The 22,928-nt window shown below is 41.4% G+C and overlaps 1 protein-coding gene across 1 annotated transcript in view; it reads left to right on the forward strand.

Moving 5' to 3' along the window:
• Positions 1–22,928, forward strand: part of DNAH9 (dynein axonemal heavy chain 9) — a 486,803-nt gene that overhangs the window by 457,000 nt on the left and 6,875 nt on the right. The window contains exon 68 of the mRNA XM_064271783.1: positions 22,163–22,552. Within this exon, the coding sequence (XP_064127853.1) occupies positions 22,163–22,552 (390 nt within the window). The remainder of the gene's footprint in view (positions 1–22,162; positions 22,553–22,928) is intronic.

Consider the following 22,928-nt stretch of genomic DNA (forward strand, 5'->3'; position numbering starts at 1 on the left):
TCCTGGTCTTTTTTGCTTGTTGTTTGCTTGATATATTTTTTTCCATCCTTTGAGTTTTAGTTTGTTTGTGTCTCTAAGTCTAAGGTGTGTCTCTTGTAGGCAGCATATAGACGGATCGTATTTCTTTATCCAGTCTGTGACTCTCTGTCTCTTTATTGGTGCATTTAGTCCATTTACATTCAGCGTAATTATAGATAAGTACGTATTTAGTGCTGTCATTTTGATGCCTTATGTGTGTTGTTGACAATTTCATTTTTCCACTTACTTTTTTGTGCTGAGACTTTTTTCTTTGTAAATTGTGTGTTCCTCATTTTCATAGTATTTGACTTTATGTTTGCTGAGTCGTTATGTTTTTCTTGGTTTTTGTTTTGAGTTATGGAGTTGTTATGCCTCTTTGTAGTTACTTTAATATTTACCCCTATTTTTCTAAGTAAAAACCTAACTTGTATTGTCCTATATCGCCTTGTTTCCCTCTCCATATGGCAGTTCTGTGCCACCTGTATTTAGTCCCTCTTTTTGATTATTGTGATCTTTTACATATGGACTTCAATGATTCCCTGTTTTGAGCGTTTTTTTCTTTTTTAAATTAATCTTAATTTGTTTTTGTGATTTCCCTGTTTGAGTTGATATCAGGATGTCCTGTTCTGTGACCTTGTGTTGTGTTGGTATCTGATATTATTGGTTTTCTGACCAATTTCCTTTGGTATTTCTTGTAGCTTTGGTTTGGTTTTTGCAAATTCTCTAAGCTTGTGTTTATCCGTAAATGTTTTAATTTCACCTTCATATTTGAGAGAGAGTTTTGCTGGATATATGATCCTTGGCTGGCAGTTTTTCTCCTTCAGTGCTCTATATATGTCATCCCATTGCCTTCTTGCCTGCATGGTTTCTGCTGAGTAGTCTGAACTTATTCTTATTGATTCTCCATTGTAGGAGACCTTTCTTTTCTCCCTGGCTGCTTTTAAAATTTTCTCTTTATCTTTGGTTTTGGCAAGTTTGATGATAATATGTCTTGGTGATTTTCTCTTTGGATCAATCTTAAATGGGGTTCGATGAGCATCTTGGATAGATATCCTTTCGCCTTTCATGATGTCAGGGAAGTTTTGTGCCAACAGACCTTCAACTATTCTCTCTGGGACTCCAATCACACGCAAGTTATTCTTCTTGATAGAGTCCCACATGATTCTTAGGGTTTCTTCATTTTTTTTAATTATTTTATCTGATTTTTTCAGCTATATTCGTGTCAATTCCCTGGTCCTCCAGATCCCCCACCCTGCTTTCCAATTGCTTGAGTCTGCTCCTCTGACTTCCTATTGAGTTGTCTAATTCTATAATTTTACTGTTAATCTTTTGGACTTCTGAATGCTATCTCTCTATGGATTCTTGCAGCTTATTAATTTTTCCATTATGTTCTTGAATAATCTTTTTGAGTTCTTCAACTGCTTTATCAGTGTGTTCCTTGGCTTTTTCTGTAGATTGCCTTATTTCATTTCTGAGGTCATCCCTGATGTCTTGAAGCATTCTGTAAATTAGTTTTTTATATTCTGCATCTGGCAATTCCAGGATTGTATCTTCATTTGGGAAAGATTTTGATTCTTTAGTTTGGGGAGTTGTAGAAGCAATCATGGTCTGCTTCTTTACGTGGTTTGATATCGACTGCTGTCTCCGAGCCATCCCTAAGATATTGTAGTGATTTATTCTATAACTCACTGAGTCTTATCTTGTTTTGTTTTCTTTCAATATACGTAGATGGGCTACTAGATTGCTCTGTCTTGATTGTTGTAGCCCTTGAATCACTTATGTCCTATTACTAGCTGGTTTGGGCTGTTACCAGATATATAAGCCTAAGAGTCCATTCACTATTCTTGAGTAGAATCTGATTTTGGGTCATCAAGTGTGTGGTGCAGACTGTCACCTATCCACCTAGAGAAGTAGTGGTGATAATTGTGTGCACCAGATTCTGGTAGTAGCAGGGTTTCACACTCCGGGGGCGGGGGGGTAGGATGCCAACAGGCTTCCCCCAAGTGCCAGTGAGGTAGGTGTGTCTCTATTCCTAAAGCACTTTGGTGGGTGGGCTCTGCAGCTGTACCTTAGGTCCCCAATGCAAGTACCTGTACAGATTGGTGTCACCCTCCTTAGACCCCTAAGGCAGGAGGCTAGGTGGTCTGGGGGGAGCTTCAGCCCTCAGTTCCCTGATGTGGGTCAGTGAGGGCTCTGTTGAATACGCAGAGATATCAGACCTGGGAGACTTGTCTTTCCAGTAATCCGCTAAAACAATTACAGTCAGATCCCTATCAGAATTGCCTTTGCATTATAATAGCCACCTTGTTCCCTGTAGGGATGAAAACCCAAGACTGTGTGGATCACATATGTTTGGCTGGAGCTGGTTCTGTGTTTTTAGTCCAATTAGGGAAGGATTTTTGGTCCCTGGGTTTTTTGTAGCTGCTTCTCTCAGGCCAGGAGAATGGGTTAGGAAAAGACCAAAAAAAAACGCAGCACACTTCACTCTCTGGCTCAGGAAATTCCAGTGTTAATGTTGATGACTGTTTTATCTGAGATTCCCAAGGGGTGTGTAGCCTGTGTGCGTTGTCTGGGTCGAGATTGCCCCCGAGGGTCAGGCCCGCGTCCCATGCTTGTGCTGTCTCAGAAGCCCTGGTCAGTTCCTCTGCTCCCAGTCCAAAGCCCAGCGCCTAGGTTCCCCAGCTGGGACGCCACACTCCAGGCTCCAAAACCAGTCACTGCCTCCTGGTGACTTCTCCTCCAGTCAGCCACGTCACTGCGCTGCCTGCATGCACTGGCTGGGCTTCCCCCGAGGTCACTTCTGGGGGCTAGGGCTGTGTCCCATGTTTGCGCCATCTCAGGATGCTGTGCTCAGCTCCCCTGTGCCCAGTCCAAAGCCCGGCACCAAGGTTTCCTGACTGGGACGCTGGCTCCAGTTTCCGAAAACAGTCGCTGCTTCCCCGTGGTTGTTCATTCTCAGTCTCTGTCACTCAGGTCAACTCTTTAGATCTGTGTTTGATGGTCAGGGTTCGTAGATTGTCATGTATGTGATCGATTCACTTGTTTTTCCGAGTCTTTGTTGCAAGAGGGATCTGAGGTAGCTTCTACCTAGTCAGCCATCTTGGCCCCGCCTCCTCTTTTCTTCTCTTTTATTGTACTGTCGGTGAAGGTTTACAGAGCAAACTAGCTTCTAATTAATTAATACCATATTGTTTTGTGACATTGGTTGCCACCCCCACAACATGTCAACACTCTCCCCTTCTCAGCTTTAGGTTCCCCATTACCAGTTTTCCTGTCCCCTCCTGTCTTCTCGTCCTTTCCCCAGGATGGTGTGCCCATTTAGTCTCGTTTTCTTTTATGGGCTTGTCTAATCTTTGGCTGAAGGGTAAACCTTAGGAGTGACTTCATTATTGAGCTACAAGGGTGTCTGGAGGCCATACTCTTGGGTTTCTCCAGTCTCTGTCAGACCAGTAAGTCTAGTCTTTTTGTGTGTGTGTCATATAGAATTTTGTTCTACATTTTTCTCCAGCTCTGTCCAGGACCCTCCATTGTGATCCCTGTCAGAGCAGTCAGTGGTGGTAACCAGGTACCACCTGGTTGTGCTAGACTCAGTCTGGTGGAGGCTGTTGTAGCTGTGGTCCCTTAGTCCTTTGAGCTAATCTTTGCCATGTGTCTTTGGTTTTCTCCCTTGCTCAAGACAAGGTGACACCAGTGGAGTATCTTAGACGGCCACTCACAGCTTTTAAGACCCCAGATGCTACTCACCAAAGTAGAACATAGAACACTTTCTTTATGAACTATGTTATGCCAGTTGAGCTAGATGTTCCCAGTGACCATGGTCCCCACAGCCCTCAGCCCAGTAATTTGGTCCCTCAGGGAGTTTGGATGTGTCTATGGAGCTTCCATGACCTTGCCTTCATCAAGCTGTGCTGATTTCCCCAGTATTGTGTACTGTCTTACCCTTCATTTTTCCATCCCCACCCCTCCCCTCCCTGGTAACCATCAAAGATTGTTTCTTTTTTTGTGTAAATCTTTTCGTGAGTTTTTATAGTAGTGGTCTCACACAATATTTGTCCTTTTCTGATTGCCTTATTTCACTCAGCATAACGCCCTCCATATTCATCCATGTTATGAGATGCTTCACAGATTCATCACTATTCTTTATTGTTGCTTAATATTCCACTGTGTGTGTGTACCATAGTTTGTTTATCCATTCTTCTGTTAATGGGCATCTAGGTTGTTTCTATCTTTTTGCTATTGTGAACAATGCTGCAATGAACATGGGTGCGCATATGTAAATTCATGTGATGGCTCTTATTTCTCTAGGATATATTCCTAGGGGTGGAATTGCTAGATTATATAGTATTTCTATTTCTAGCTTTCTCAGGAAGCGCCATATTATCTTCCAAAATGGTTGTACCATTTTGCTTTCCCACCAGCAGTGCATAAGAGTTCCCATCTCTCTGCAGCCTCTCCGACATCCGCTATTTTCTGTTTTTTTGATTCGTGCCAGTAATGCTGGGGTGAGATGGAATCTCATTGTGGTTTTGATTTGCATTTCTCTAATGGCTAGTCATCACGAGCATTTCCTCATGTGTCTGTTAGCCTTATGAGTATCTTCTTTGGTGAAGTGTCTGTTCATTTCCTCTGCCCATTTTTTAATTGGATTGTCTTTTTGTTGTAGAAGTGTTAGGTTTTTCTGTAGATTTCAGAGATTAGGCATTTGTCCTATTTGTCATAGCCAAAAAATTTTTCCCAGTCTGTAGGATCGCATTTTACTCTTTTGATGAGGTCTTTTAATGAGCGTAAGTGTTTAATTTTTAGAAGATCCCAGTTATCTAGCTTATCTTCTGGAGTTTGTGTGATGTTAATTATGGATTGTATCCTGTTAATGCCGTGCAATAGGGCTTCTGTTTTTCTTCTGTACCTTTATAGTATTTGATTTTATATTTAGGTCTTTGATCCATTTTGAATTAGTTTTTGTGTATGGTGTGAGGTATGGGTCCTGTTCCCTTTTTTTTGCAGATGGACATTCAGTTTTGCCAGCATCATTTGTTAAAAAGACTGTCTTTTCCCCATTTAATGGACTTTGGGCCCTTGTCAAAGACCAGGTGACCTTAGATGGATGGATTTACATCTGGTTCTCAATTCTGTTCCATTGGTCAGTGTATCTGTTGTACGAGTACCAAGCTGTTTTGACTACCACAGCTATATAGTAGATTCTGAGTCCAGGTAGTGTGAGTCCTCCTACTTTATTCTTCTTCTTCAATAATGCTTTACCTATCCAGGCTCCTTCCCTTTCCATATAAAGTTAATGATTAGTTTTTCCATCTCTTTAAACAATGCTGTTGGTGTTTGGATCAGGGTCACATTGTGTTTGTAGATTGCTTTGGGAAGATTGACATTTTCATAATATTGAGTCCACCTATGCATGAGCATAGTATGTTTTTCCATTTATGTAGATCTGTTTTGGTTTCTTGCAGTACTGTTTTGTAGTTTTCTTTGTATAGGTCTTTTTGTCCCTGGTTAGATTTATTCCTAAGAATTTTATTTCTTTAGGGGCTATTATAAATGGTATTGTTTACCTGATTTCCTTTTCTTCATTCTTTTTATTGGTGTATATGAATCCAACTGATTTTTGTGTGTTTATATTATATTCTGCTGAATCTGTTAGTTCCAGTAGTTTTCTCATGGAGTCTTTTGGGTTTTCTATGTATAGTATCATATCATCCACAAATAGGAACAGTTTAACTTCTTCATTACCGATTTGGATACACTTTACTTCTTTTTCTTGCCTTATTGCTCTAGCTTGGACTTCCAGCACAGTGTTAAATAAGAGGGGTGATAAAGGACATCCTTGTCTTGTTCCCATTCTCAAGGGAAATGTTTTCAGCATCTCTCCATTAAGAATGACATTGGCTGTTGCTTTTGTATATTGTTGCTGTTGCTAGGTACCATTGAGTTGGTTCTGACCCATAGCAACCCCATGTACAAGAGAATGAAACATTGCCCGATCCTGCACCATAATCATAATTGTTGTTATGCTTAAAGCCCATTGTTGCAGCCACTGTGTCAATCCATCTCACTGAAGGTCTTCTTCTTTTTCATTGACCCTCTACTTTATCAAACATGATGTCCTTCTCCAGGAACTGATCTCTCCTGACATCATGTCCAAAGTATATGAGATGTAGTCTTGCCATCCTTGCTTCTAAGGAGCATTCTGGTTGTACTTCTTCCAAGACAGAGTTGTTCATTCCTTTGGCAGTTCATGGTATATTCAATATTCTTCTCCAACACCACAGTTCAAAGCTGTCAATTCTTCTTCAGTCTTTCTTATATATCATCCAGCTTTCACATGCATAGGAGGAGATCGAAAACACCATGGTTTCAGTGAGGCGAACCTTAGTGTTCAAGGTGACATCTTTGCTTTTCAACGCTTTAAAGAGGTCTTTTGCAGCAGATATGTCCAGTGCAATGCATCTTTTGATTTTCTGACTGCTGCTTTTATGAGTGTTGATTGTGGATACAAGTAAAATGAAATCTTTAACAATTTCAATCTTTTCCCTATTAATCATGATGTTGCTTATTGGTCCAATTGTGAGTATTTTTGTTTTCTTTATGTTGAGGTGCAATCCATACTGAAGGCTGTGGATCCTTTTGATCTTCATCAGTCAGTGCTTCCAATCCTCTTCACTTTCAGCAAGTCAGGTTGTGTCATCTGCATAACGCAGGTTGTTAATGAGTCTTCCTCCAATCCTGATCCCCCGTTCTTCTTCACATAGTCCAGCATCTCGGATTATTTGCTCAGCATACAGATTGAATAGGTATGGTGAAAGGATACAGCCCTGGCATACACCTTTCCTGACTTTAAGCCACGCGGTATCCTCTTATTCTGTTCAAACTACTGCCTCTTGGTCTGTGTACAGGTTCCTCATGAGCACAACTAAGTGTTCTGGTATTTCTATTCTTTGAAATGTTACCCATAATTTGTTCTGACCCACAGAGTCGAAAGCCTTTGCACAGTCAATAAAACACAGGTTTGGTTTTTTTTAAAATCATCTTTCTGTTATTCTCTGCTTTCAGCCAGAATCTATCTGACCTCAGCAAGGACATCCCTGGTTCTGCATCCTCTTCTGAATCCGGCTTGAATTTCTGGCAGTTCCCTGCCGATATACTGCTGCAGCTGCTTTTGAATGATCTTCAGCAAAATTTTACTTGCGTGTGATATTAATGATATTATTCAATAATTTCTGCATTTAGTGGGATCACCTTTCTTGGGAATAGGCATAAATATAGATCTCTTCCAGTCGGTTGGCCAGGTAGCTGTCTTCCAGATTTCTTGGCATAGACGAGTGAGTGCTGCCAGTGCTGCATCTATTTGTTGAAACATCTCAATTGGTATTTCATCAATTCCTGGAGCCTTGTTTTTCTCCAATGCCTTCAGTGCAGCTTGGACTTCTTCCTTCAGTACCATTGGTTCCCACTCACATGGTATCTCCTGAAATAGTTGAATATTGACCAATTCTTTTTGTTATATAAAAAAAATAGTGACTCTGTATTCCATCTTCTTTTGATGCTTCCTGAGTCATTTACCATTTTCCTCATAGAATCCTTCAGTATTGCAACTTGAGGCTTGAATTTTTTCTTCAGTTTTTTTTTTTTTTTTAGCTTGAGAAATGCAGTGTGTTCTTCCCTTTTGCTTTTCCATCTCCAGGTCTTTGCACATGTCTGTATAATACTTTGTCTTCTCGAGACACCCTTTGAAATCTTCTATTCCAATCTTTTACTTCATCATTTCTTTCTTTCGCTTGAGCTACTTGACATTCAAGAACAAGTTTCAGAGTCTCTTCTGACAGTCATTTTGGTATTTTCTTTCTTTCCTGTCTTGTTAATGACCTCTTGCTTTCTTCGTGTATGATGTCCTTGATGTCATTCCATAAGTCGTCTGGTCTTCAGTCATTAGTGTTCAACACATCAAATCTATTCTTGAGATGGTCTCTAAATTCAGGTAGGATATGCTCAAGGTTGTAGTTTGGCTCTAGTCAACTTGTTCTAATTTTCTTCAGTTTCAACTTCAACTTGCATATGAGCAATTGATGGTCTATTTCACAGCCAGCCCCCGGCCTTGTTCTGACTGATGATAAACAGCTTTTCCATCTTCTCTTTCTACAGATGTAGTGCATTTGATTCCGGTGTATTCCATCTAGCAAGTTCCATGTGTATAGTTGCCGTTTATGTTGGTGAAAGAAGGTATTTGCAATGAAGAAGTCGTTGGTCTTGCAAAATTCTATCATGCAATCTCTGGCATAATTTCTATCACCAAGGCCATATTTTCCAACCACCAGTCCTTCTTTGTTTCCAACTTTCACATTCCAATCTCCAGTAATTATCTATGCATCCTGATTGCATGTTTGATCAATTTCAGACTGCAGATGTTGGTATAAATCTTCAATTTCTTCATCTTTGGCTCTAGTGGTTGGTGCATAAATTTGAAAATAGTTGTATTACCTGGTCTTCCTTGTAGGCATATGGATATTATCCTATCACTGACAGCTTTGTACTTCAAGATAGATCTCAAAATGTTCTTTTTGACCATGAATGCAATGCCATTCCTCTTCAAGTTGTCATTCCTGGCACAGTAGACCATATGATTGTCCCATTCAAAATGGCCAATACTAGTCCATTTCAGCTCACTAATGCCTAGGATATCAGTGTTTATGCATTCCATTTCATTTTTGATGACCTCCAATTTTCCTAGACTCATACTTCATACATTTCAGGTTCCAATTATTAATGGATGTTTTGTATAGATGTCGTTTATTATGTTGAGGAATTTCCCCTCTATACCTATTTTATTGAGAGTTTTTATCAGGAATGCATGTTGGGCTTTTCTGCATCAATTGAGATGACCATGTGATTCTTTACTTTTCTTACGTAGTGGATCACGTTGATTGATTTTCTAATGTTGAACTATCCTTGCATACCTGGTATGAATCCCACTTGGTGGTGGTATATATATATATATATTTATGATGCTGAATTCTATTGGCTAGAGTTTTGTTGCAATTTTTGCATCTGTATTCATGAGAGATATTGGTCTGTAAGTTTCTTTTTTTGTGGTGTCTTTGCCTGGTTTTGGTATCAGGGTTATGCTGGCTTCATAGAATGAATTCAGAAGTCTCCCTTCCGTTTTTATGTTCTGAAATAGTTTGAGTAGTAGTGGTGTAAGCTCTTCTCTGAATGTTTGGTAGAATTCTGCAGTGAAGCCATCTGAGTCAGGGCTTTTTTCTTGTTGTTGGGAGTTTTTTTTGTTTTGTTTTTTTGTTTTTTTTTCAATCTCTTCTTTGTTATGGGTCTGCTCAGATTTTCAACATCAGTTTGTGTTAGTTTGGGTAGGTAGTGTTTTTCTAGAAATTCGTCCATTTCCTCTAGGTTTTCAAATTTGGTGGAGTATAATTTTTCATAGTAGTCTGTTATGATCCTTTTTATTTGTGTTGTAATGTCCCACATTTCATTTCTTATTTGGGTTATTTGCATCCTCTCCTGTTTTTGTTTTGTCAATTTTGCCAATGATTTCTTGATTTTGTTGATCCTTTTAAAGAACCAACTTTTGGTTTTGTTGATTCTTTCTATTGTTTTTCTATTCTCTATTCCATTTGTTTCTGCTGTGATCTTTATTATTTCCTTTCTTCTGGTGGCTGTTTCTTTTGCTGTTCTCTTTCTATTCGTTCAAGTTGTTTTGATTTTGTCTCTTCTTTTTTGATGTGTGCATCTATTGCAATAAATTGACCTCTGAGCCTTTGTTGTGTCCCCAAGGTTTTGGTACGGTGTGTTTCCGTTCTCATTTGATTCTAGGAATTTTTTTATTCCATCTTTGATTTCCTCTATTACCCAATGGTTTTTAAGCCAGGCATTATTCAGTTTCCATGTGTTTGATTTTTTTTCCTTGCTCTTCCTGTTGTTAATTTCTACTTTGATGACATTGTGATCAGAAAAGATACTTTGTATTATCTCTGTGCTTTGGATTTTGTTGAGGGTTGCCCTGTGGCCTAAGATTTGGTCTATTCTGGAGAATATTCCATGTGCATTAGAAAAGAATATGTACTTTGCAGCTGTTGGGTGGCGTGTTCTATATATTTCTATGAGGTCAAGTTGGCTGATTGTGGCCTTTAGATCTTTTGTATCTTTGCTGAGTTTCTTTCTAGATATTCTGTCCTTTATCGAGAGTGGTGTGTTGAAGGCACCTACTGTTATTGTGGAACTGTCGATTTCTCTTTTCAGTGCTGTTAAAATTTGTTTTATGTATTTTGGAGCCCTGTCATTGGGTGCATAGATATATATTATGGTTATTTCTTCATCATGGATTGTCTGTTTAATCATTATATAATGCCCTTCTTTGTTTTTTATGGTTTCTTTTGTTTTAAAGTCTATCTTATCTGAGATTAGTATTGCTACTGCTCTCTTTTGGTGGCTGTTTACTTGATATATTTTTTCCACCCTTTGATTTTTAATAAATTTACATCTTTGTTTCTAAGGTATGTCTCTTGTAGACAGCATATCGATGGATCCTGTTTTTTAATCCATTCTGTCACTCTTTGTCTCTTTATGTGTACATTTAGGCAATTTCATTCAGCGTAATTATTGATGGGTGTGAGTTTATTGCTATCATTTTTGCAGTTTTTTTTAATGATGCTGGTGTTTTTCTTAGTTCCTCTTACTCGCTTGTGCTGAATTCCTTGTTTGTGGATTTTTTTTCATTTCTTTTGTTTTTTGTAAATTTTGTGTTTTCTGAGACTTTATTTTTCCTTCTTTATTTTGATGAGTAGGTTTGTTAACTTTCTTTGTGGTTACCTTGAAATTTACCCTTATCTTCCTAAGTTTGAACTAGTCTTTTATTACTTGGTATCACTTTGACCTCCTCTCCATTTGAAATTTCTATACCTACACTGTTTATTCCCTCTTTTATTGTTCTGACACTGTTGTCATTTACAGATTAACATCTCTGGTTCCCTGTTGTAAATCTTTTAGTTTTGATTTATCCTTGAGAGCTCATTACATAGGTTGGTATCTGGCTGATGCGGTCTTGCATCCTAGATTCAAGCTGTTGTCTGATGTTGTTTCTTCTCTAACCGAAGGACTCCCTTTAGTAATTTTTGTAAGTTTGGTTTTTACATATTCTCTTAATTTCTGTTTATCTGGAAATGTCCTAATTTCATCATCATATTGGCGTGACAGTCTTGCAGGATATATGATTCTTGGTTGGTGTCATGGATTGAATTGTGTCCCCCCAAAATATCTGTCAACTTGGCTAGGTCATGATTCCCTTGTATGATTGCATGGTTATCTACCATTTTATCTTCTGATGTGATTTCCGTATGTGTTGTAAATCCTATGACTATGTTGTAATAAGATGGATTTGCAGCAGTTACATTCATGAGGTCTACCAGATTAGGTAGTGTCTTAACCCAATCTCTTTTGAGATATAAAAGAAGGAAGCAAGCAGAGAGATGTGGGAACCTCATCCCACCAAGAAAAGAGTGCCAGGAGCAGAGCGCATCCTTTGGACCTGAGGTTCTTACACTGAGATGCTTCCAGACCAAGGGAGGACTGCTGACACGGACCTTCCTCCAGAGCTGACAAAGACAGAAAGCCTTCCCCTGGAGATGGTGCCCTGAATTCGGACTTCTAATCTACTGGACAGTGAGAGAATAAACCCTTGTTAAAGCCATCCACTTGTGGTATTTCTGTTATAGCACCACTAGATGACTAAGATAGTTGGCACTATTTTCTTTCAAGGTTTTATATATGTCATCCCATTGCCTTCTTGCCTGCATGGTTTCTGCCAAGTAATTAGAGCTTAGTCTTATTGTTCCCTCTCTGTATGTGACTTTTTGTTTTTCTTGAGCTGCTCTCAGGATTCTTTCTTTGTCTTTGGTTTTAGTGAGTGTGATTATGATATGCCTTGGTGATTTTCTTTTGGGGTCTATCGTATATGGGGTTCATTGAGTTTTGTGGATAGTCAGCTTTTAATCTTTCATGATATTAGGAATGTTTTGTCAGCAATTCTTCCATGGTTCTGTTTTTCATTTTCTCCTCTTGTTCTAGAACTCTGATCACTCACAAATTTTTGCTTTCAATTGTATCCCACATCATTCTCAGGATTTCTTCATTTTTTCTCATTCTTTTTTCTGACTTTTTATAAACAAAGTGGCATCCAAGTATTTGTCTTCAATTTCGCTGTTCCCATCTTCCATTGTTTCAAACCTGCTCCTCAAACCTTCTATGACTCCACCCATTTCTGAGATCTTGTTGTTTATTTTTGGGTTTCTAACTGCTGTTTTTGTATGATTTCTAGTTGTGAAATTATTTTGAAATTTCATTCATGTATAATATTCTTGAATTCTTCCATTGTTTTGTCTATCTTTTCCATTATTTTGTCTGTATGTTCCATGAATTTGTCTATTGTTTCCTCATTTTTGTCTGGCTTTTCCTTCAACTCTTGGATAGCCCTGAATATTAGAATTCCCTATCAGGTAGTTTCAGTGCCCTTTCTTCTACTGGAAAGTCATCTGGTGTTTTATTTTGGAACCATCCTGTCCTGTTTTTTCTTTTCTTTTGTTTTGTTTTTCATGTTTTGATATTGTCTGCTGTCTTCAGGACATTCAGGAATTATTTTCCTCATTTATTGATTGTTGATTTGTTTCATGATGCTTTTTTCTTTTATTTTGTTATGTCTGAGTAGGCGGGCTGGGTGTTCATTGTTGTTGGCTCGTCTGTAGGCATGATACTTCTCACCTTTTCCAGTGGGCAGGGCTAGTTGTTCAGCTATGGTGTAGCAGAGCAGGTCCACTGGAGGGGGAGGGGCTGGAATGGATCATTTGTGGCATGTACTGGGGCTGACAGGGTAAGGCCAAGGGTCAGTACAGAGCAGGTTCTGGTAGACCATGCCTATGCTGCTCAGGGGTGCGATGTTCAGCACACTGTGCAGATAGGCAAGAGGGAGGGGGGAGGTTGTGATTTGTGGAGCTAAGTGGGCATGGGAAAGAAGAGAAGGAGAGAGAAACGGGAGCCCAAAAAAAGTGCTGAGGGAGCCTACCATTGGAGTGGTGCATAGCTGGGGAGGTCATGTGCCAGTGGCTTTTGAGCCAGGTGGTGAGGCACACGATTTCCCTGGGCATGTGCTGTCAAGAAGGGACAGATATGACATATGCAGCTAGGTGGGTGGGAGAAAGGAAAGGAAGGAAGGGAGAGATAAGAAAATAGATTAAAAAGAGAGAGAGAGAGAGAAAGGCACACGCAGCCAGGTGACCAGGAGAAAGGAATGGAAGGAATGTAGACAGAGACAAGAAACTGAGAAAAAAAAAAAAAAAAAAAAAAGCCAGGTTGTTGGAAGGAAGGAATATAGAGACAAGAAACAAAGAAAAAAAAGGCCCCAAGAGAACCCACCGGAAGCAGGTCCCCAGCCCAGTGGCACCGCACAGCCCATCAAGAAGGAGTGGAGGTGGCACATGTTGCCTGGTGTTCAGGAGAAGGGTAAGGAAGGAAGGTAGAGAGAGACAAGAAGCTGAGAAAAAAAAAAGAAAATTCCCCAAGGGATCCCATCAGAAGCAGGTCCCCAGCTGAGTGGGGCTGCACAGCCCATTGAGAAGGTGCAAAGATGGCACACAGCACCAGGTGTTCAGGAGAAGGGTAAAAAAGGAAGGTGGAGAGAGACAAGAAACCGAGAAGAGAAAAAAAATGCCCCAAGGGAGCCCAATTAGATGGTGGCGTAAACTGGGAAAACGGCTCCCTGGCCAAGAAGCACTGCAGAGCCCATCTAGAAGAAACAGAGATGGCACACAGTGCCAGACATTCAGCAGAAAAGAAGGGAAGGACGGTAGAGAGAGAGAAGAAACTGAGAAACAAAAAGGAAAAAATCCCCCCAGGGAGCCCACTGGCGTGGCAGTGCGGTCAGAGGAAGTGGTTCTTCAGCCAAGTGACACTTCATAGCCTGTCAGGAAGGAGTGGAAATGGCACATAGAGTCAGGTGTTCAAGAGAAAGGAAAGGACAGAACTGAGAGAGACAGAAGAAGTCCAAAAAAGCAACAAAAAAAATGGCATTGAAGGAGTTGGCTGGTGTGGATGGGGTAAATCCAAGTGGCAAGGAGCCAGCATCTCCCTAGCCACATGACCACGGTCTGCCAGAAAATGGCAGAGGTCAAGCAGACGGAAGAAGGGTAGGGGATGGGAAACCATGTATTGCTGGTTACCGGGTGCTCTGTCTCCTGCTGGGAGCTCCGTGAAGCTGCCTTCCCATACTCCCTGTCCGTTGATCTTGATCCAGTGGCTGAAGAGTCCAAAATGTCGTATCTGTGCCGCATTAGCCCATAGGGGACCTTCACTCTGTATCTCTCCTCACTCTCTGTTCTCTGTCAGTTTTCTATTTCATTTGGTGTTTGGTTGAATTCTTTATCCCTTCATTTGACACTTAGGGTTCCAGGATTGATGTTTGTCTGTTTTACTTAGTTTTTCAGGTCTTTGCACTGGAGGGACGGTGTGGTGCTTCTGTCTATAACACCATTTCGGCTCTTCCCCTGGTTTGTTTTTGGTTTGGTTTTGTTTTTTAGCCTGTTAATTTCCTTCTACCCACAATGTGGTTGGAGAGAAATAAGGAAGGGGATGTTGAACATGGACAGTGTTTGGTAATGTTTCCACATTATGTACTAGCTTATAATCAAATGAAATAAAAAATTCCAATGTAAATGAGGACTTTGCCTGTCATGTTATGCAGCTCTACTACTGTGGTCAGCAGGTATGTATTAGTAATTATCTCAAGTAGGTTTGTTGCAATCATAGCTTATTGAATCCATGCAGTTTTATTCAGTCTGTCTATCCATTTGACCTCTGGTTCATTCACTCATTTTTCTTCTAAAAGCCTTCACTGCCTTTTGGTGTCATGAATCACAGAGCATCCTGGTAAAAGATGAAGAGTGCTGGGGAGGAAGTTTCTCTTTTCTTTCAGTCTAGCTCAAGCAATGTTGATCCATGAGCTCCTTGGACAAGACGTGAGACTTCAAGCTTGAGGATGCCAAGTAGAATGGAAGGAAAGCCTGCCCTCCCTTCCAAAATGACAGTCTTGTAGGAAAGATAGACACACAAACTGATTATAATACAAGAAATGTGGGAGAAGAGGGGAAGAAGCAGGTATGTGGGGTGAGAGAAGGCCTGAGAGAAAAGGAGGCATCAAGGGGCTTTGGAGGAAGGTAAGATTACAACAGATGGCAATAAAAGGTAAAGCCTTCCAGATATTCAGAGCAGAGGAGCCCAAAACCTGTTCTAAGAGCTAACCTGCTTTGGCTGCAGCAAAGGGTCCACTCCAGTTAGTAGTGATGTGATGAACTTCAAAAAAGGAGACTGGTGGTGACAGAAGAATGGCCCAGAAGCAGTCATCCTGAAAGTTCTACTGTATGTTGCTTTTTTTTCCTGGTCCCTCTATGAGCTAGAGATCAGACAGCAATATCCATTAAAGAGTGCTATCAAGGGGGGACGGGGGCAAGAAGGTTGCACAGTTACATCGCCCTGTAGCAATGTCAGAAATAGACAACTAAGAAGTGATATAACTGAAGATCTCGGAACCCAGGATAGCAGCTGAAGAGCTGGAGAACCAAAGGGAAAGCAGATCAAGAGGAAGGCAGGATACATACAGTGGGAAAGCAGAGTTTAGAAAATTGTACTACTCAATTCAGCAGCATAGTTCATCGCAACCACCTTGGGATGGAGACATATGGCACCTCCAAGCAGAGAGCACAGGAAGGGAGCAATGTGGAGAATACAGATTCAGATGGAGAAATTAAGAAACCAGTTCTGGAACAGAGCAACAATGTAGACAGGGTACATAACTGGACTGGGCAGAACTGGGAGAGAGTGGGACTTGGGTGTAGCATAAGATGCAATCCCAGAAGCCCCGGGGGAATGCTACCTGAGGAGAGTGGTGCAAACTGAACTGTAGGAAACTACAATGTGGAACGAGAAAGCTGATACTAGTGCCATGGTAGAAGGGCACAAATTACAGCGGCACTACAGAGATGTTTGCTCCCCTAACCTAGGGAAATGCAATAAAGTGTAATAACTGGAGACCGGTCCTGTAAACATGCATCACCCAGGAAGCCCATCTGCTGGAGATGGCTGGTAGAGTTCCACAGCCCAACCACTCATGGGAGGCTACCCCAGTCATCTATGATGAAAGGCACCCATAGGCTGAGCTCCCTGCCAGGAACCTACTGGCCTGAGGTGAGAATTCTGCCCAAACACCCATGGCAGGAACACCACCCAGGCAGCCTGATCCTGGCTCAGCCCACCTGCCTGAAGTGCACCCACTACAACCTGATGTTATAAATGTGTCCATCCAACCCCACTGTTTCTCCAAGAGCAACTACCCTGATGCTGTGGACATGCCCACTCAAACCCAACCCAACAGGAACACACACCCTATCCAGAAACCTAAAGCATTCGGTCAGAACCAGCAAACACTCATGGCACCCCTGGACTGGCGCTGCAACATGGCCATCCCCTCAGGCACATAGCCTAAAACACTTTCCCCGGACCTAGGTAGAGCCCAGGACACCTTCCCCAGACCTATACAGAGCCCAGAACACTGCACCAGGACTAGTACCATGCCCAGGGCCCCATTAGGACCGGTACAGCACTGTGGCACCACTTCTGACATGAGCAGAGCCAGCAGCCTTGCCCAGGTCCTGCATATGGTCTGCAGCCCAGCCCCTGGTCAAGTGCAACACCCTAGGCCATGCCCCTAGACCAGTACCTTACTAGCTGGCCTGCCCCAGACTGGTACAGCAGGCATGCTTCATCCCAGCCTGGCACCACCTGTACCTTCACCCAAGTCCAACATCACAATCACAGGCACCCCTCCCCAAGACTGGAAGCACCCAGCCATAGAGAAGCGAACTTTAAGTAGCACAGGCCAAAGAATCTGAGCAAGCTGTTCTAGGACGGTACAGCTAGGACAGGTGGACCAGTAAACCCTGGGAAAAGAAGCAAGAACGTTCTAAAGAGAAGGGAAAGAAGCTAATCTCCTGATCTTCTAAACTAAATACAAACAAATAAATAAATCATAATGTTCCATAGGCAATAGACAATTATAAAACAGACACAGAGGCAGAAAGGATGGCACAAACAAACAAAGCAAGGGGTCAGAAATAATCCCAGAGGAAGAACAAACAATGGAATTACCCAACAAATATTTCAAATCATTAGTACTAAAAATGCTCAAAGAGATAAAGGAAAATGGATAACGATCTAAAGGAAATCAGGAAAACAATACAACAACAAAAAAAAATTTTGATAAAGAGAAATCTTAAAAAAAAAATTAGAATACTGGAGCTTAAAAGTAAGGTAACAGAAATGAACACTATGAAAGGACACAGAAGTAGAACTGAAATGTCAGAAGAAAGGACCAAAGTCTTTGAGAATGCTCAGTCTGAAAAGCAAACAAAAAGGAATGAAGAAAAATGAACTAAGCCTAAGGGATATGTGAGACACCGTGAAAATGAATAATTAATGCATAACAGGAGTTCCAAAGCAAGAAAAAACGGAGGTAAACTCAGAAAGAAACTTGAAGAAATAATCTCAGAAAACTTCTCAAACATCACAAAAGATGGGAATTTTCCCATCCAAGAAGAGCAACAAACTCCATACAGGATGACTGACTCTCAAGAGAAACTCCCATGGTACATCAAAATCAAATTTTTGAGAATCTAGGACAAAGAGAAAATTTTAAGAGCTATACGAGAAAAGTGAAGTATCATATACAAAAAAAAAAAAAATTGCCATCAAGTCGATTCTGACTCACAGAGATCCTATAGGACTACAAAACTGCCACATGGGGTTTCCAAGGAGCAGCTGGTGGATTTGAACTGCTGACCTTTTGGTTAGCAGCCAAATGCTTAACCACTGCACCACCAGGGCCCCATCACATACAAGGGGACCCCAATAAGATTAAGTGCCAACTTCCCTTCAAAAACCATGATGAAAGAAAAGAACTGCCAGCCAAGAATAATATATCCAACAAAATGAAATTAAAACATTCCCAGATAAACAAAAATTAAGAAAATTTGTTAATATCAGGCCAACTCTATAAGAAATACTGAAGAAAGTCCTCCAAAAGAAAAGTAATGACTCTTAACAGCCACCTGAATATATACAACAATAAAATAAATTTAAGCTTGGACTGCAGGGAAACCAAGATACAAAGTTATAATTGATGACAATATCAAAATAAAAGGGGTGATGATTGGTGAAGATATGGAATTTTCATATGTTGAGGAAGTTAAGGTGGTTTCAAGACATAACAAGGTATTTTAAGTGTGGGATGTTAAATGTAATCCTCATAACCACAAAGAAAGTAAATAAAACTACTCACCAAAATAAAGAAGAGAAACCAAAAGACTCAGCAATCACAAAAACAATAATAAATAAAAGGTAAAAATACATGTATTTAAAAAAACTCAGCATTGAAGATAAACAGGAACAAAGAAGTCAACTCATAGCAACCCTATAGGACAGAGTAGAACTGCCCCATAGAGTTTTCAAGGAGCGCCTGGTGGATATGAACTGCCGACCTTTTGGTTAGCAGCCATAGCACTTAACCACGACGCCATCAGGGTTTCCATATAGACCCCTGGGTCTAAGAGGTTCTCAGCACAAGGACCGTTGGTCCAAAGGATGTGCTCTGCTCCCAGCTTTTCTTTCTTGGTGGTAGTCAGGTCCCTCTCTCTCTGCTCACTTCTCCCTCCTCCTTCCCCTGGACTTGGCGCCCTGAATGTGGACCTGTAGCCTACTGGACTGGGAGAGAACAAACTTCTCTTCGTTAAAGCCGTCCACCTGTGGTATTTCTGTTACAGCAGCACTAGATGGCCAAGACACCAAGGAAGCACATCCCGGGGCTGCTCGGCCCATGATCAGATAAGTGCAGATGTCAGTGGGTGTTACAAGGGATCCAGCCGATGAGTTCGGGAGGTGCTGAAAGAAACAAATACAAGCAGGTTTTTTATTTTAGAATAGCTTGAGCCTTTAAGGAAGGTCATTTTACCGAGAGCTTGGCCACAGCACCTTCCCATCAGCCCACCTTAGCTTCCACCACTCCGACAACATCCTAGGAAACTGATTTTTCTCTGAATGCCTTTCAGGAAATGCTGCCCTAGAGTATGTAGACACATTCTTCTCCTGAGAAGGGAACACAGTTACACTTCATGAATTAAGGCGGGGGGGAGCAGCAGGGAGGTGGGGGACGCCTCTGAAAATGAGTCATTTCTGCTTCTCTGCAAAGCCACGCGAATCCCGAAGCCCAGAAGCCTAACTGCAGGGTGGATGATTTCCCCTTCTCCTAAATTGTTCCTGCTTCACTCTCAGACTGGCAGAACCTAAGAGGCAGTACATTCCTTATAGTTCCATCGTTTCCACATTCAACTAGTAAATGTAAAAGCAGTGTCAAAACAAATTGTAATCTTATCAGTACATGTGACAAATTTTTAAGAAAGCTAAGTTATACATTTTAATTCTCTGCTAACAAAATGGCTTTTCATTTCTCAAGGGTGTTGGAAATTAAGCGTTGCATATATTTTAATCTTTACTGAAGCACATCCTTTCTTCTTACAATGAAACTCAGAGAAATAGAGGCTTATATGGCTTCCCTTGTGGCCAGAACCTGCGGTAACACTGAGTCGGTTGGGGATTTAGCCACGGGTGACCACCGGGTAACAAAGGACATCTCGGTGCATGCAAAGTAGAGTGGCTGCCAGGGTTCTGTCTGAGGTCTGTCTAGCTCTGGCACTGCTCTCAGAGATGGTGCCAGAGGACCAGTAACTTTTCATCACACTTATCCCAGTACTACCCGCAGTCTACCCCAGTGCAGCAGAGTTAGGCAGGGTCATGTTATGAGACCACTCCAGGAGAGGGGGCCTTTATCCCCCCATCAACTTGTGTAACAGATGACATTCACATATATAACATGCTTCCATAGACACACCTAAATTTAACAAAACTCAAAACAGTTTGTAGAGGAATAAGCACAATCAAGGCTTAGTGCGAGGGCAGCAGTCCCAGCCAGCAGGTACTGAGCACGTACACTGGTCCAGGCACAGCACCTGGCATTCCACACATCATCTCATTTAACCCTCATAATGATGCAATGAGATTGCAAAACACAGCAAGCTTTCAAGAGACGTCTTTCCTCTGTCAACCAAAACGTATCATACACAGGCTTTGGAAAGTACCAGTGGGGCCTCATAAAAGAAAGTAAAAAGATCATCTGATCATTAAATTTTTCCCTTTGCACTAAAGTTAACTTTTAATTTTATTTTACTGTGATCAGCTATTTTAAGGGAAATTATTTATGGTAAATTATCACATAACTGGAGGCATGTGGAAGACCATCTTGTTTCAGAAGCTTTCTTTTGGTTCATATACAGAAGTACGTAGTGTTTTTGTTGTTTTATTGAGGTAGAACTCACACAACATAAAATGAGCCGTGAACCATTCTAACGTGCACAATTCAGTGGCATTCAGTACATGCACGATGTTCCGCACCCACATCTATCTATCCACTTCCAAGACATTTCCATCTCCCCAGTAGGAAAGCCCACACCCATTCAACAGTTACTGCCCATTCTCCCCTCCCAGCCCCTGCAATTTGCCTATTCTGGACACGTCATAAAAACAGAATCTGACAACATGTGACCTTTTCTGTCTGCCTTCTGTCACTTTACAAGTAGTGTTTTATGGCCTCTTTTAAGAAGCCTGTGCACACTAAAGTGGAGATTCCAAATTAAGAGAACTTTTTTTTTTTTTCCATTTTAACCCAGTAGAAGGGTTCATTTCATCAGATCCTTAAGGAAATCTACCACAAGAAACTTTTGTTCACCTGATGTGGGTGTGGTTAAAAGTAACAAGCTTTGGTGGCAGATACAGGGCACTTATACCTCCCATCGAGCCTTGATGTGACCTCAGAATGCTTCACAACACACTGCTCTGGGCAGCACAGCAGTACATCTGAGGAGACACAAGGGATGAAATCTATTTTCTATCCCTGTAAACAGTTCATTTATTTGAAGGGAAAAATATGTAATTCTGGCTGTGCTCAGTTACCATTGGTCTAAATGTTTGGGATGTTTGCCTTTTCTTTAAAATATTTATCTTAAAATAGCCCGGCCACCAGACCCTAAAGTATAGAAAGTGTATATAAACAGCTACATTCTATCTGGTAAGTTCATAAAGAAGTTATTTGTTTAGTCTTTTTCCTCCAAATCAGGAGTCAGAGGGTTACTCTCTTGCGCTGAGATTGCAAAACCCAGGAATGTGTTCATTCAAAGGCAAATATGCATAACCCTTTTTAACAGTTACAAAAGGTGAGATAAAGAGTTGGGCCTAGAAATTCACAGTGCCAGTCTCCAGCCCACCGGCAAGGGGCTTCGAGGCCCCACAGAGGCCTCTCTCACAGTCTAGCAGTCTTTACTCAATGGGTAAGCCAAGTCTTGTTGGTTACTCTAACCTGTATGTGAAACGACTCTAATAGAGACGGAATCTTTGAGAAATCGTCAGAGATATTTGGCAGAGCCAAAGTTAGCGAGTTTAATTTAAGGATGGTTTTTGGTGCAAATCTTTTTTTTTTTTTTAACAAATTGGCCAACTAGCAGTTGAAAGAGGGTAGTTTAAAGTTTACTTTGTATCCAATAGCTTGTTTTTCTTTTAGGAAATCCTTGATTTGGGGTAATATTGCTCTTTCAGCCTTTGGATTTGATGTTTTTAAGATGCCTGCAGGGCTGCTGCAAAGGCTGGAAGAAAATTGTAGACCCCAAGCTCTGGCATAGGGTTGAATAGGCAGGTAACACACAGGTGGATTAAGGTCTGTAGTGGGAAACAACTGGGTTTTCTGAAACAGAGTCAGTAGACAGGTATAGACTCTGACATCTCTGGAGAAGGGAGAGTTTTAGAGGAACAGGTTCTGTGAGACAAGTCTTGCAAATCAGGTGTTTGACAGATGGTCACTGCATCACCCACCCCTGGAGCCATGTCCTGTCTGCCTAGGTGCATGAGTTAGAGGGCACTAAGGCTGGTTGTTTGCAGAGATTTCATGCCTCCTCACTCTTCCTGTTCCTATTCTTTTCCTCAGGGGGAACTGACCATGACCAGTGACATGGAGAACTTACAGAATGCCCTGTACCTAGACATGGTGCCAGAACCCTGGGCCAGGCGAGCCTACCCCTCCACAGCCGGACTGGCAGCCTGGTTTTTGGACCTCCTGAACAGAATCAAGGAGCTAGAGGCCTGGACAGGTGACTTTGCATTGCCCACCACCGTGTGGCTGACAGGCTTCTTCAACCCCCAGTCATTCTTGACTGCCATCATGCAGTCCATGGCCCGCAAGAATGAATGGCCACTGGACCAGATGTCCCTGCAGTGTGATGTGACAAAGAAGAACAGAGAAGAATTCAGGAGCCCACCTCGGGAAGGGGCCTATGTCCATGGCCTCTTCATGGAAGGTGCCTGCTGGGACATACAGGTAAATCCTCAGATAAGCCAAAGGGCATTATCTCATGAGATGACTAAATACATATTGTCTCACATAGAGTGTGATGACTGAAAGTGATGCCCCCAAATCTTTTTACCTACATAAGCTTTCTTTCCTTGAGGCTATCAAGCCATTTTTATGCAGCCAGGTGTGGTGCAAATAGCGTAGGCTTTGCAGCGAAGTAGAGTGGAGTGATTAAAAGCAAAGGCTTTGGACTAAGACTGGCTGGGTCTTACACCCAGCACCACATTTATCGATGTGACCTTGGATATAGTTTAGCCTCTCCATGTACCCAATTATTCGACTGTTCATGGGAAAATAGAGTTGTTGGAAACATTCAATAAATGTTAAGACACTTGAACAGTGC

Source organism: Loxodonta africana, chromosome 18 (assembly GCF_030014295.1).
Source record: "Loxodonta africana isolate mLoxAfr1 chromosome 18, mLoxAfr1.hap2, whole genome shotgun sequence".
Classification (NCBI taxonomy): Eukaryota; Metazoa; Chordata; class Mammalia; order Proboscidea; family Elephantidae; genus Loxodonta; species Loxodonta africana.